Consider the following 15,556-nt stretch of genomic DNA (forward strand, 5'->3'; position numbering starts at 1 on the left):
TCTTCGAACTTCCAAACCCTGACCATCTTCCATAAAATTTTCATTTATCTATATTTTCATTTTCCAGACAAATGCCAAGTTGTACCTTCTACAACTCCCTCAGATGACACAGTGTAAAGATTTCTTATAATTAACCTTAACAAAATGGTGATTTTGTAAAAAATCATCAAAGAAGTGAGTTGGGAAAATAAAAGAAATTAGCAATGCTGTATGATGTTGTAAATGATGAATAGGATGTAGCAAATTATTGCACCTCATTCTGACTTATTCAGGATTTGGACAGATACAGTAACTGATCCATTTCACTTCCTGATTCACTATCTCCACATCATTCAACCTTCTCTCTCTCTCATTCTCTTCATTCATCAGCCTCTCAAAATAATCTTTCTATCTTCTCAACACACCCTCCTCGCTTGTGAGTACATTTCCGTCTTTATCCTTTATGACCATAACCTGCTGCACATCTTTGCAGTCTTCCTTTTTCAGCTTCCACCATTTGATCCTTAGCTCTCCCCTCACTCTCCTCCTCTTCTTGATCTCCAACATCATCCTACAGACCACCATCCTATGCTGCCTAACTACACTTTGCCCTGCCACCACTTTGCAGTCTTTAATCTCCTTCAGGTTGACTCTTCTGCATAGGATGTAATCTACCTGTGTGCATCTTCCTCCACTCTTGTACGTAACCCTATGTTCCTCCCTCCTCTTAAAATACATATTCACCACAGCTATGTCCATCCTTTTTGCAAAATCCAGTATCATCTGACCTTCTTCATTCCTCTCCTTGACACCATACCTACCCATCACCCCCTCATCTCCTCTGTTCCCTTCACCAACATGTCCATTGAAATCTGCTACAATCACCACTTTTTATCCCTTGGGTACACTGTCCATCACTTCATCCAACTCACTCCAGAAATTTTCTTTCTCATCCATCGTACACCCAACTTTCAGGGCATATGTACTAACAACATTCATCGCCACACCTTCAATTTCCAGCTTCATAATCATTATTCTGTCTGACATTCTCTTCACTTCCAAGATACTCTTGACATATTGTTCCTTCAGAATAACCCCTATCCCATTTCTCCTCCCATCCACCTGGTCTTACTCCCCTTCCATTTAGTCTCTTGCATGCTCAATATATCAACCTTCCTTCTCTCCATCATTGCTAACTCTCTCCCCTTACCAGTCATACTGCCAACATTCAAAGTGCCTACCCTCAGTTCCACCTATACATTCTTCCTCTCCTCCTGCCTCCGGACACGTCCCCCCCTCTTCTTCTCCTTCTTCAGCCCAATTTCCGCCAGCACCCTGTTGGCTAACAGTACTGGTGGTGGTCATTGTTAACCTGGGGCTCAACCAATTCAGTGTGGAAATCTGTATTGTTTTCCGCATGTTGATCTGGCAAAATTTTACACCAGATGCCCTTTCTGACGTAACCCTCTCCATTTATCCAGGCATGGGACCGGCACGAAGAAATACACTGGTTTGTGTATCCCTTGTGGCTGGGTTTGTACTAATTACATCTATGACCATAATTTCAAATAACTATCATGTTAGCCAATGATAGTTATTTTATTATACCTTTCTTCTAATTAATAGCTCCGGCAAAATGAAGAGATTTAGATGAACCCACCAACCCATCCATTCATTTTCCTAACCTGCTTATTCAGGACAGGATTGTAGGACAGCTAGAGCCTTTCCTGAGTTGGAGGAACTACGTCTGTTATTTACATTAAGTGTGTGTTACCTGAAATGAGTAGTAATATATACTCTCTTTCTCTCTTTCTCTCCCTCTCTCCCAAACCTCAAATATGTCTTTCAGGGAACATTTGCACTGATTTTGTTTTATAAATGTAAGATAGTTCTTTTTGTAAGGAGTTCTTTCATTGTAATTGTGATGTATTTCTAACAGTACAATTTATTCCCAAAATACGTTGGACTTTTTAGCATATACATGTCTCTTTAAAATAGCTGTTTTTATATTATTTCTTCCATCCATTTTTCCTAAATATAAATATTTCTACTTATATTTTTTCTATTAATTTCTGATTTTTTAATTATTATTATTTCTAATATTATTTGGGCAAATTTCAAATAAAAGAACAGATGTATAAACATGCTTTTCATTAATTTGTGCCTTATGTAACAGTTTTGGAATGGGCACAAGTAGGAGTGTCTGCATGTCTGTTTTAATTAGATACTTCATTTGGAGAAAGCTGGGATAGCCATTTCAAAGGAAAGCCTTGCTCAGGGACACCAACTAATGGCATATAAAATATATTCTTAGGGACTGAATTTCTAATGGTCAACCTTTCCAACTCTTTGGTGTAATGGACGGCACACATGGGCCAGCATCCCAGCCAGAACTGAACAAGTACTTTTACCTGGCCAGGAGGCTGTGCAATGGAAAGACCAGAGTTAAATGAACACTACTGAATATGTTATCCCCCAGTACACTAGATAACAGCCTCCCTGGGAGGTAACCACAAGGAATGCTGGGACCTGTAGTTCCGTGGGACAGTCCTATTGTGTTCCGCTTGATCTCAACCTGGAGAGTCGGAGTTATGGGAGAAGCTGGACAACACTCGCCTGGAGGAGTCAAGCAGAAAGGAGAAGGAAACATTTATATCACTGTGCTGGATTGGGCTCTATAAAATGAAAGAAGCCTGTTAAAGGTGTTTTGTAAATAAAAACTGTTTATTTGCGCCTGGGATTGTTTTAGTGTAGCTGTGTCTGGGGTCTGGAAGTTTGGGGGCTCTGTGGTGCCCCCTCGTGGTCACAATGTTTTTTTTTGCAATAACACAAGCCACAATTCTGCTCTTCTTTGTAGCTCATTCTTCAGAGGAGGTAGCACAAGCCATGTGGGATGTTTACTTCCAACAATCTTACCTATTTCTGATCTTCTTCTTAATGTTCATCATCCTTATCAACTGCAAGAAATAACCTCTTCATTTACTATTTTATAGTAAGACTCCACTTTCTTTCAGAAAAGTTAACCAGAATATATTTGGTAGTGGTCTAGTAATACTTACTGAAAAATAGATAAATCTGAGTGAAACCCTGTGTCTTACCATTTCTGTTCATGGAAATCTTTCAGTCTAGACAACACCAAGGTAATGGCATTGGGATTTTTGTGGTTGACTGCAGACCCGCAGAGCAGCATAATGTAGGGCATCTGTCCACAGCTTTTCATTTAGACTCTGACCTTGTATTGCAGAGTCCTGATGAGTTTTCTCAGTCATTAAAATCTGTGTCAGACTACATTGAGGAGAAATTTTGCATACATCCAAATGATGAGCTTTGATTTGAATTGTGAAGGTTGAAAGAAAAAGCATGCAGAATTCATTACCTTTAAATATGGTAACAGCAGTTCAGCTGATTTGGCAGTATTAGTACAGTAAAAAATGTTTGGGGCAGCCTCCTGTATACTTGGAAGTTGGCTGCAGATGCAAAAGTTGAGGAAATAGCCTTTCCAGACAAGAGTCCAATACAGAACCGAAACAATAGTACAGGCAAGGTGGTTTTAAAGTCAGATGGAGAAAATGATGTCAATCAGGCAGAAGTGGAAGAAACATATTCTGGAGCGGGACCGGAAGTGATATCATGGGAATCCCCTCACTCAGCCACCTGGAGATGTAGTCTCACTCCATTACTTGACCCATGTTTTGCTTTGGAGTGGAGAGTGTTAAACTTCTCAGACCAGTCTTGCCCTAGTATCACAGGAAACGGGAGGTTTTTCAACACGGCCTTAGTCATCTTCTTTAAAGTCCCCTCATAACTGATGTTGCGGGTGTTGTAACACTAAGCGGAGAGTGACAATGAAAATGTTGTTGCCGGAATCCATAAGGGTTAAGACCTTATATCCATTAAAGATTGCCACACCGTTGTGAGAAACTGACAGGGGATTAATCAGAGCGCATAATCACCCTGCCTTGTTTTTGGGCAAACGTTGCTGGGCCGCACCGTGGTTCCTCAGAGCCTGCTCCAGAAGGAGGCGTGGCTCAAGGGTTGGGACACCTGCATGTCAGGTTTCACAAAGAGGCAGTTCTGTTCCTCCAAGGCTCAAAACCACCCGCAGACCCTCGATGACCTCGATAAGGTCTTTCATATTCTTAAAAAATTGTCCCCAGGCTGGCTTGGTCAAATAATCAGGGAGGATATTTACCTAAAGAAAGCAGGGAACCTGCTCAACTATTTTTCAGGTGTTGTTGATGTCTGGCCTTAGCCAGTACCTGATCTTGCCCCACAGACAGAAGTCATGGGTGGAGGTTGGTTGCCCGGGATTGAAGCCCCACTTCAAGATTTTGCTGGCCTGCTGGCCCGGGGCACCCCCACCTTTCGCAGAGGGCTCTGCCTCTGTGGGGTTTAGGTGGTTGGCCTCTTCCCTGGGAAGGTAATAATAAGCCTCATGTATGTTCCCCTCTGAGCTTGGCCCTATTCTGTTGGCCTCCACTGCTCTCTCCCGCTGACCCAGTTTTATGCTGCGCCACTGGGCTAGAGCTGGTGTCAGATTCCTCCAATCCCCCACAAACGACCCATACCCAGCCACTTGGGTGCAGTATTCTCCCACCTGCTCCCATAAGGGTTGAAGTTCTTCAGGGTGTTGTGTCATGGCTTTTTCTAGGTCCAGCTTTTGGTTCCTCAATTTACCAATTGTGGTAAATAAACAAGCCTTGACACAACAAAAAAGATTTGGGGTAATATATATATATAGCTAGGGGTGCTAAACGCCATCCTCACCTTTGCGGAATCCGTTAAAGGAATCTGCCAGTACCCCTTTGTCATGTCAAGTGTGGGCAAGAACCTTGCTTGGCTCAGCCTTTCAAGGAGGTCGTCCTTGCGAGGCATGGGATAAGCGTCAAATTGGGAGACTTGGTTAAGCTGACGGAAGTCATTGCAAAACCTCCAACTGCCATCAGGCTTAGTAACAAAGATGATTGGACTGGATCAGTGACTAAAACTTTCCTCTATCACTCCTAGTTCCAGCATTCGCTTGATTTCCAGCTCCACCTCTACTTTCTTTGATGTTGAAATGTAGGCTCACCTGTACAGATCCGATGCTGCAAACACAGCTGCATCATGGGCACTTCCAGGAGTGCCAATGCAAATGTCTTGTTTCATGCACCTGTCATCAACAAGGGCCTGGAGAACAATAGATGGCCACCCTTTGCGATTAATGTAATCGCGGTAGCCTTCCGTCGGGGGAAGAATAGACACATGCGTGCCATCTAGCGCACCATAAATCTGTGGCACAAGATGCACCAAGGAATTGCGGTATGCAATTTCATTGGCCTCCGCTACAGTCGGAAGTCTGATATAACGCCGCATTAATTTTTCTTTAATAGCGGTGCACACAGCATATACACATTGATGGACGGTAGTTTTACTAACCCCGAAAGTTTCTCCAACTACTCTATACTCGGCGCAGGTTGCCAGCTTGTAAAGGGCGATGGCAATCCGCTTTGGGGGCAACATCAGGACTGATGAATCCACACAACATCTCAAACATCGGCTGTGTCATTCTAAAATGTTGAAGCCAGAGATTTTCTGTGAAGTGTCTCCCCACCACCTCCTCCCAGAAGGTTTTATTCCGTCGTCTCTCCCATACCTGTGGGTTTCGTCGCACTGGGGTACTTTCTTTGAGCTCTAGGGCTATCAGACAAGCAACTGCTTCATTCTGCTGTCGTTTCAATTATTTGTGAAACTGAAATAACGGTAAGCTGGCAAATTTCAAAAAACTGTCTGAATAATCTCTCCATTTCTTTGTTTCTTTGTTTAGTGGAGGGGGTGTAACATGGAAAACAAAAGGTAGATAATTTGCGACATATACAAAATTATGCATGGAAATGGCTCAAGGGCAGATTTTTTTTTTGCAATACAACAAAACTTATGCGACAGTTCGTTTTGGAGGGGATGACATCATCACACACCATTTTATCGATAAAAAGCCAGTTGGATGGAAACAGGCTGGAGACAGCAAATTTCGCACATTTTTTTACGTATATTCTGTTTGTCGATAACAAAGCGTCGCAAAGAACTGTATGGAAACTTGGCTTATGTCATGCGCAGTCAGAGAAGTCCTTCCGGATATCTCACTCACCCCTTCTGGAACAGACAGGATAGCTGACTTCAGCTCCCGTCTCTTTCTGAAAGCTAATTCCTCACCGAAATTAAGGGTGTCTATTAGAGCAAAGAATGAGCGTTGCTGAGCGGAGGAGGGATCGGGATCCCTGTCCTTCCACGGCTTCAGCAAGGTCACATGATAAATCTGCTTGCTTGCTCGATGATTGGGTTGTTTCACCAAATAGCTGACAAGTCCTTTCCTCTCCTTAATTTGGGCGAGTAATTTGGAATGGGAGGTGGGAACCAACACCATTACACAATCCCCCGGATGGAATTCTCGGAGCGTTGTACCATGATTATAATAATGGGCCTGTGCTGCTTGCACCTCTTCCATATGACTTTTTAGAATAGGCTGAATTTTTCCAAATCTATCACGTAATTGTGTGAAATGTAATTTCCTTCTAGGTTTGGATAGCAGGTTTAATATGAAATGAGAAGTGCCACTGACACAAGATGTCACCATTTCATTGGATTTCTCTAAAGACATTGAAATCATGAACCCTAGCCATGTAGTCATATCTTGCTATAAGGAATTCTATGAGCAATATGTGTTTTTATTAATTGACAATTATTTTGGAATGTTGCCTTTTTAAGAAAGCGGAAAGGTGGAAAAATGAAAGTGGTTACAAGTAACATATTATCTCATTTTATTATGCTCAGATTTGTTGCATTTAGTATTTTAATTGAGGAAGGAGTAATAAACAGAATTATAAGGATTTTCATCAGATCCTTCAAGAAAAAAAAAACCTACCTGCCGAGCAGCGCCATAACATACATGTGATAATGTAAATCCGATGTGTAAAGATCTCTGAAACGGAATTTTTAGGAAATCTACATTGGCTTTTCATTTATATTGAAATTACTTTGACAAAATATTTACCCAATTTGTGACAAAAATGCAGCCAAAAATTGCAAAAGAAAATTGCCAGATGATCAGCAAAATGTAAATTATTGCATTCCCTGATTTTTATTTTACAACGTTGCAGTACATTTTATTTTACAGTCATTTCAGCAAGCAGCATGCAGTAGCTCATGGGAGAAGTAGTTTAAGTAGAGCTCTACAGCTGTTCAACATGCACTCAGAGAGAACTGCTGTCATTTGAAATGGAAAGTGTAATTTGATAGGATGAGAGGAATCTCATAACAGAATATTTTTTGTCACATCGCATTCAGCTCATGGCCACTCTTTCTGCCCTCAAGTCACGCCCTTACTGCCATTCACCTTCAACCAAAAAGCTTTAAAGTTATCCTCTGATGTTGTAAAGTAGAAGACAAACTTCTGGAGCATTTCATAATTTGAAGGAGGGACTAATGGCCAGCTGCAGAAACAATACAATATCAAATTCACTGAGCTTTTGTCATCACTGCACATACCCCGTGTTCTTACAACAACAGCAAGAAAAACAATTTATTTCTTAAACAGACTAAACTCACACAATAAATGCTGCAATGGGCTTTAACAGGCCCTGTTTTTTGACAGCCCCCCCAGCCTTGACTCCCTAAGAAGACAAGGAAAAACTCCCAAAAAATCCCTTGTAGGGAAAACAACAATGGAAGAAATCTTGGGAAAGTCAATGTAGAGAGAGACCCCCTTCCAGGTAGGTAGTGTGTGCAATGGGTGTCACAAAATGGGGTAAATACAATGTACAAACAGAACACAAGTAATCCTCTTCACATAGCTAGATGTCCAATCTATGAGTGCCGCCTCAGGAATATAATACAATAGTATAAGATACAAGGCAAAATTCAAGAATAGATAATACCACTCACTAAATAAAGAACTATTGTATATGAGGATAGAGATGTGTTCAAATACATCAAAAAAGTAGAAACTAAGTAATGCTAATTTGGGCTATCCCTGAGTTATCCTGTAATTTTCATGAAAATATTTATGAGTGCTGGTATAGACATTGACACCCAATGACATGCTAACCCAGGTGGTGTTGACAATACAGTTTCTTCAGCCCGTCTCATCCAGGTGCTGATGTAACCATCATTGTCAAGCTCTTTGGAGATTGGTCAATTATGGAGAGCCTTGCAAATATGCTGGCCTCCTCGCTTTGATTAACAGCATTTTCTACATCAGTTTAGCGTTTATAAATGGTTTCTTCTTAATTATTTTTCTAGAACTGCCCTTATTTTGGTTTCCAAACGTACACATTCTCAGTATGCCATCATTATGTCGCTCTTGTCACAGTTTAATGTCAGTCAGAACTATATCAGTGGTAATGAATTGTGGAATAAATCAGCTAATTCTAGATTCTGTTCAAAATATTTATCAGACAAGATACAAAATTCAACCATTATTGTGAATAACATATATATCTAACAATAGTTTAAATATAGTATATATACATATCTTTGTAATTACTGAATATTTTATTTATATTTTTAGCAGGTGGCACGGTGGCACAGAAGTAGCGCTGCTGCCTCGCAATAAGGAGACCTGGGTTCACTTCCCAGGTCCTCCCTGCGTGGAGTTTGCATGTTCTCCCCGTGTCTGCGTAAGTTTCCTTCCACAGTCCAAAGACATGCAGGGTAGGTGCATTGGCGATCCTAAATTGTGGGCTGGCACCCTGCCCGGGGTTTGTTTCCTGCCTTGCGCACTGTGTTGGCTGGGATTGGCTCCAACAGACCCCCGTGACCCTGTAGTCAGGATATAGTGGGTTGGATAATGGAGGGATGAATGTTTCTAGCATCCTTTGTTCTTCTAGAAATATCTCTAACACACGGGGGAAAATAAGTGAGTTAAACTCATCTGAAATATGGAATATTTCAGTCTCTCCAGAGTCTATTTGCGCATTTTCCCTTATGGGTGGCCAGATTCTATTAAGCGTGTTTTCATATTTCCTTATTTCCTGCTATAATGTCTGTATCAGAATGTACACCCTTATTTTTCACCCACGCTTACTCCTCTCATATACAAACAGAGGTACACTACTACTAGGTACCAAACTGAAACCAGCAATGATGTCAAAAAAGGAACAGAACATCAAGCACTAACCAGAAAGTCGAATGTTTGATATAAAAAACATCACTCTTGGCTAAGCTCTAAATTACAAAGGCACAATTTAAGAATTCTCATTTTTTTTGCTTGAGGAGGATGGCTGGTGGACTTCTGAGGTTTGTATTTCACACCTAAAGCAAACCCTTGCATGCACGTTACCATTAGCAAAAGCATCAGAATCATGGGGAAATCTGTACATTTCGAATAGAACTGATGTCATTTCTGTATAAGCTACTGCATTGAGAAAAATATCATAGCATTCTCAAAACTGTATTGAAAACTTAATTATATCTTAAAATAAGGAAATATAAATTGGGACTAATGTATGGAACTGTACCTTGTAATTCAGGTCATCTAACCACCTTGGAACAAGTTTTCAAAAACCTGTGCTTCTAAAATACTTTTCATTTTGCTTAGATCCCATCTCCTGTAGCTATACCACGTTGGTTATATTTATCATCTTTACAGAAAGGAGCAGAACATTTGCACCATGACTAAGCACTGCTGCCCCTCAGCGTTAGGTTTCTGGATTCATTTTCCCAGGCGAGTTGTTTTCTGTGTGGAGTGTGCAGACTTTCTTAATGTCTATGCCAGTTTACTGCAGGCCCTATGGTGTCCTCTCACATCCTGTCCTGTATGGATGGGCACAGTCCTTTGTGTCACACTAGGGTGCTTAACTCAATACCAGAATGTTGGTAGGTACAAGAGTGATGCTCTGGGCTTAAAATATGGTTGAGAACAGTAATCTCCCTTAGAAAGCATGCTACTTTTGTCTGAAGTTCTGACTTATTTTCAGGTACCAAGATGGTTTGAAACGAAGCAAAGAGATGGAGGAAGTGAAAGATGAAGAGGACAAACAATATGAGACTCAAAGAGATTTAGAAGAAAACAAAAATAAAATGGAAGCCAACAAGGAACAGATAAAGAACAGGTTGGACATCAAATAAAGAAAGGCCTTTGTTATGTGTGTGTTTAGAAGGTTACATAAATTTCTTTGTAACATCTCCTATTAATAAAACATCTGAGTGATAATAGTTATTGATTTAAGGCTATTGATTTTTTTTGCCCATCTGTATTTTCATAGGGTATTCCTTTTAGATTACCACACCTTCTCACTTACGGCAATACATGCACTGCTAAGAGTAGCAAAAAGCTTCAATGGTAATTGCAAATGCAGGACCAGCATGTTGTGTAATTAATTCCCACTGGCAATGGCCTTGCATTTAAATTTTAAGGAATTAATCATTAAGATTTTATGATTTATGGACCCGGTTTTATTCTTTTATTTTTGATATGAGGGTTAAAGTTTATTTAACTAATTTCACATCATTTTGTTTCTTGTGAGTTTCTATTCTGGAAAGATAATCTAGTGACTAGATTAGATTCAGTAACAGTCATTCTAAAAGATTAATAATTCATCCTTTATTTGGTGATTAATAGATTTGTGTAATTGTGTGTAATATGGTAAAATCAGCACCTGTTGACCAAAATAACAGGGTTAATAGCAGAATGTTGAGTATGCAAAACTATGCAGCAGAAATGCTGGAGAAATGAAAATGGGTAAAAGTAGGCTTACAGTTGTGAGTATGCGAGGCCGGCAATTTGAGACTTACGAAATTGTACCTAAGTGCACTGTGCTATTGTGACATTCTTTTGAGTTAATAAAGATAATAAAGAAGATAATAAAGCTATTGAGTTAATAAAGCTATTGTACTATTCATAACCTGAATGTCTTTTTCCATACGAACAACTATAAACCTATTTTTGCAAACACTTGTATAGTAGGGAAGAGTTTTTGGCCAGTCATTAAGCAATGTCGTGTCTTAAACATGTCACATTAAAATCAAATGCCTTATTTTGCATGATTATTCTCTTTTGAGTGTACTGGTTAGTGCATCATTCATCCATTTTGTGTACCTTCTGTTCACATTATTTAGTGTTCCCTAAGCTTTTAATTTAAGTCATAATTGAGATTTTAATCAATAAATACAATATTACTTCACTATTAGGTTTAAGAAGTATAAATAGGTTGTAGATGTTTTTATAGCCTTTGAAGTATTATTTGACAATTTTGCTGTTGATGTAATGTAGTTAATTTTCTTTTCTTTTTTTTTCTTTTCACAGGAAATTCGAGGATGCTTTGGGATTCATTAATAAATTATTTCCAAAGGTTTTCCAACAGCAGCAGCTGTTGTGGATATCTATTGTAGTTGTAGTGGTGTTAGTTCTCATGGGCGGAATTTTCACATCTTTTAACAAATCCTGTACTGACGTTTCAGGCAAGTCCACTGAGGAAAGTGTGTGCAATGGAGAAAAGTCATATTTCAGTTGGAACAGCTGACTTTAGGTCAAGGAATAAAGTAGTGATAAAAGCTATGGGTAGGATATTCAGGTTTATTTTGACAACTAACATTTCATTATGAATTCTACATTTGTAGTAACAATTTAACCAGTCATAAATTTAGAATATTTTTTTATCAAACTAGTGGCATTGTTATGTAAAATATAATAACCATTTAAGGAAAGTTTATTTTCTTTGACTATGAAACATTTATAAATAAGTCAATCATTTTTCAGTATCTTTGCATTCCATGAATTTCATTGTGAACATCTGTAGCAAAGGTTATTCAATATACTTGAGGCCAGATTGGTCAAGCTATATGCAGTACAGGGGAATGCAAATAATTTGAGTTTAATTTATTCACTGCACTGCTGTAGCCTTATTACTTGTAACAAACTATAAAGACATCAAAAAGGCAGAAATGGCTCAATTAGCAGACAGAAATGATGGCTTATATTCTTAGGGACTAATTTATAAAGTGATCACATGCTCAAATTTATGAATAGATTTGCTGATATCCACAAAAATTATATTTTTTCATCATATGGCATTTTCTGTGTTGCAAACTCAGAGAAGTATACTTTAATATTTGTCTTAGTTTGCCACTTGGTATATATACTTGTGCAAGTCACGTTACCTGTCAAAGTTAGGTAATAGAATCAATTTTAAAATACTTGATGTTTCTTGCCCTACATAAACCTCCAAGTCCTTTCCCCTCTTGCTGCTCCTTCTGCTGGTACTTTCCCATAAAGCCTTCCTCTCAAATTTCGTTATTTTGGGACGCTTTGCTCACCTCCCATGTGCTTTTATACCTCTTGTCTTTAAAAAGTGATATGCCCTCTACTCCTTTACTTCCCCTCATGTATCACACTTATACTTTTTTCCATCATGTTGACCAATCAGAAGAAAAGAAAAACTGGCCAATCAGATTGGTATGAGAGACCAAACATGCTGACTTTACCATTTTATTTATAATAAATATATTATATGTATATATATATATATATATATACACTAGGAGGCTTTACCCCATGCTCGCTTCGCTCGCCAACCTCCGGGCTGGTGCTATGCGCTAGCCACATTGCAGTTCAGCCGCTCATGTACGGGAATGCGGATGTACAATTTAAACAGATTGTTATTTTCATGGGAATTGCTACATATGCATAGTAGCTCTAATTAATTTAAATTACAGCAAGTAATTAACCATTGTGTGACTTGCCCGAACACCATCAGACAAACACCGCATCTTTATAAAAGTCTTGTTTATTTTCTTCTAAATACACACTGTAGCCGCCAATATATAAGGCGAAGTCAGGCACGGGTAAGACGCATGTCAAAGAAATCTCTCAGTCCAAAAGTTTGTTTCAAAAATATTTACTGAAAGTTAAAAGCAAATAATCCATACAAGAATAAAAGGAAAAATAGTTACACACATAGAATAAAGGCGAAAAAATGTATCTTCTATAAACTTAGCTTTTCTTAAGAAGCTTTGGTTATTTCTATACTTAAAGGTTATTTATTTCTTCTTCTGTATGCTTTAAACATACGGTTTAACTCTTTTTTTAATTTTTTATTTTACGTGTTACTTCACACTCAAAAGGCCCGTAGGCCGTTGGCACATAGACATGCGCCTAGGCACGGTCACGTGCGCAAGCACAAACGTGAACACAAACAAGGACACGGTTAAAAAAACGTATGCCTCTGTACCTTACACAAGGCGAGGCTAGACACTAACTGAAGAACATTGTTTACTCAAAACTGTTAAGAAATGACAGGAAAATACCAACTCAATTCTATTCACGGGGGTTATAGGAACCTCCCATATTTTATGCATTATCATTTAATAAATATTCATACATTTTATAGAACTAGGAAAATGGCTCTTACACACACAACTCAGTCCCGCACACCACACTATGCTTCTTGCCCCAATCACCTTTCTCCTGGGCCTTTCTCTCACTGTCCCTGGACTGCCTTTTCCTCTCTCCACAGGAGCCTTGTCCCGCTCTCATTCCCAACTCCAGCTCCCAGACCGTAGGAAGGCAGGCCCTTATATTCTCACCCGGATGTGCTCCAGGTGCTCCCTTCGACGTCACTTCCTGGTGTGGTGGAAGAGTACTCGGAAGCACTCCGGGCGTCCCTGGAGGGATCCATTTCCATCTTTCCGGGTGTGGCGGAAGTACATCAGTCCCGGGCCCTTTGAGACTCAGGGCGTCCCCTGGTGGTGGCCATGGATCCCAATAGGCATAATGCCTCCTTATTCTTCTCCCGTGATCCTCCTCTGATCCACAGCAGTTGCCCCCTCATTGCCCGGAGGATGTACATGCCACATTCCAGTCCTTCCAGGCGTCCTGGCCGGGTCGCAGCCCCAGCGACTTGCCACACCATATTAAAAAAGAGTAAAACGTAATCATTTGAAAGTAATTTATGTTTCATGTTGCGTTAGAGTTTTTTGTTGCATTATACAATTTTGTGCTGTTTGGATTTGAAATTAACATGCAAATACTTTTTAAACTTACACTTTTAATGTAAACCTTCAGTTAAAAACATTTTTTTTAATTACATTTTCGTCATTATCACATTACATTTGAATCTGTGTTTGGGCTTATATCATGACAACACAAACGTATAACTGCCCGTGAGTAAATTTCGTTTCTTTCTCTCTACTAAATAAAACGACTTTTTTGAATGTTTGTCTCTGTGATTTGTTGATTGTCTTTGCAAAATCTATTACAATGGGAAACGTTTTAATACGAATGGCATATCAAGATCTCCTTTGGTGTCTAATGTTATCCATGGGAGATGTACTACATTACGTTTCTTGGATACAACCTTCTTTCAACAGTAATTCGGGTGGTAGAAGACTGTATGGTGTTAACAGTTGTAGATATTCTTCAGGATATTGTAAGTTGATGTTTTCATCTTCCGCACGATCACCGTTGTTTCAGCCTAGTCTATAGTTAATGTATTTAACCAATTTGCCGTGTAACCGATCGACAATTTTCACGTTAAATCATTTGACTTCATTGTTTCTCTGTGGTAGGATTGCCCATGTACTCATTTCTTCTCTTGATAATCCTTCAGGATGAAATTCTTCAATAAGATTTGGACATGATAAGTCTTATTTTATTGGGAACTTATAGTGAGGAAAATGTAAAAAATTCTATGAGCTAAGAGAGCAGGAACTGTGTCTGTCATAAGCATTCACATGAATGAGAGGTGAATAGGGCCGTGTGGGGTGGTTGAATATGGTTGAGAGGAGGGTGGGACTTGAAAAAATCTCATGGCCAAAGTCTCACCTCGCGGGACTTGAAATTATCTCTTTCAAAAAGTCTTGTCTCAGGATTTCCTTTTATAATACAGAGATTTTTTTTCCTTTCTAACATCACTCCTGAGGACAGCTTAGAAAACATTTCAACATGAAAAACTATTTTACTGATACAGCAGTAATACAGCTTATTAAAAACACAATAGAACCTAAACATTAAATCATTTTTATAGCATGGATCCTCCCTAAAAAACTGAAAGACTGTGCTTGAATAACCAGGAACCCCCTAAAATTTTTAACAAAATAAAAAGAAATATTTTCTTTATACAGCACTACCCTAGTTAAATGCAGTAAAGTGAACCATCATCTCTAAAAGCACAAACATGTGCTGCTGTAGAATGTTTCATAATCTTTCTGTTTATTTTTGTATTTTTTATTTCTCTCCATGTCATTGAAGCAGTATTGCTGAAGCTGAGGCGTATCTGTCCCTGCCCATTTTCCTGCAGTTGTGGAGACCCCTGCTTAAGTCAGAATCATTTTAGACAAAAGCCACTCTAGGTTGGAAAGCTAAGCTTAGAGAAAATCAAGAGCTAAGGAAGATGTCACCTAAATGCAAAATAGAGTAATTAAAAGCAAAGGAGAAACAGGAGAATATAATAAGCTGTAAACCTGAGCAGAAATTCCTTAAACCTTGTGCAGTGATAAAGAGTTAATAGTTTTTTATAATATTCTCTTCATTAATAATTGACTTGAGTTATCTGACAGACCAGTGCACTGTGCAATGCTGCTATCTAAAAGCCAGAAATTACAA

At 39.1% G+C, this 15,556-nt stretch overlaps 1 protein-coding gene across 5 annotated transcripts in view; it reads left to right on the forward strand.

Annotated features, from left to right (window-relative positions):
* Positions 1-12,658, forward strand: part of mrvi1 (murine retrovirus integration site 1 homolog) — a 186,934-nt gene extending 174,276 nt beyond the window's left edge. For 3 of the 5 annotated variants that reach the window (XM_039763543.1, XM_039763550.1, XM_039763573.1), the window contains 2 exons: positions 9,933-10,067; positions 11,261-12,658. In XM_039763543.1, coding sequence (XP_039619477.1) covers positions 9,933-10,067; positions 11,261-11,477 — 352 coding nt within the window. In that variant the 3' untranslated portion in view covers positions 11,478-12,658. Of the gene's footprint in view, positions 1-1,828; positions 1,989-2,293; positions 2,707-9,932; positions 10,068-11,260 lie in introns of those variants that run through there. The other 2 variants (XM_039763566.1, XM_039763557.1) reach the window with 2 other exon arrangements.
* The last annotated feature ends 2,898 nt before the right edge of the window (positions 12,659-15,556 follow it).

This window comes from Polypterus senegalus, chromosome 1, assembly GCF_016835505.1.
Source record: "Polypterus senegalus isolate Bchr_013 chromosome 1, ASM1683550v1, whole genome shotgun sequence".
Lineage (NCBI taxonomy): Eukaryota > Metazoa > Chordata > Cladistia > Polypteriformes > Polypteridae > Polypterus > Polypterus senegalus.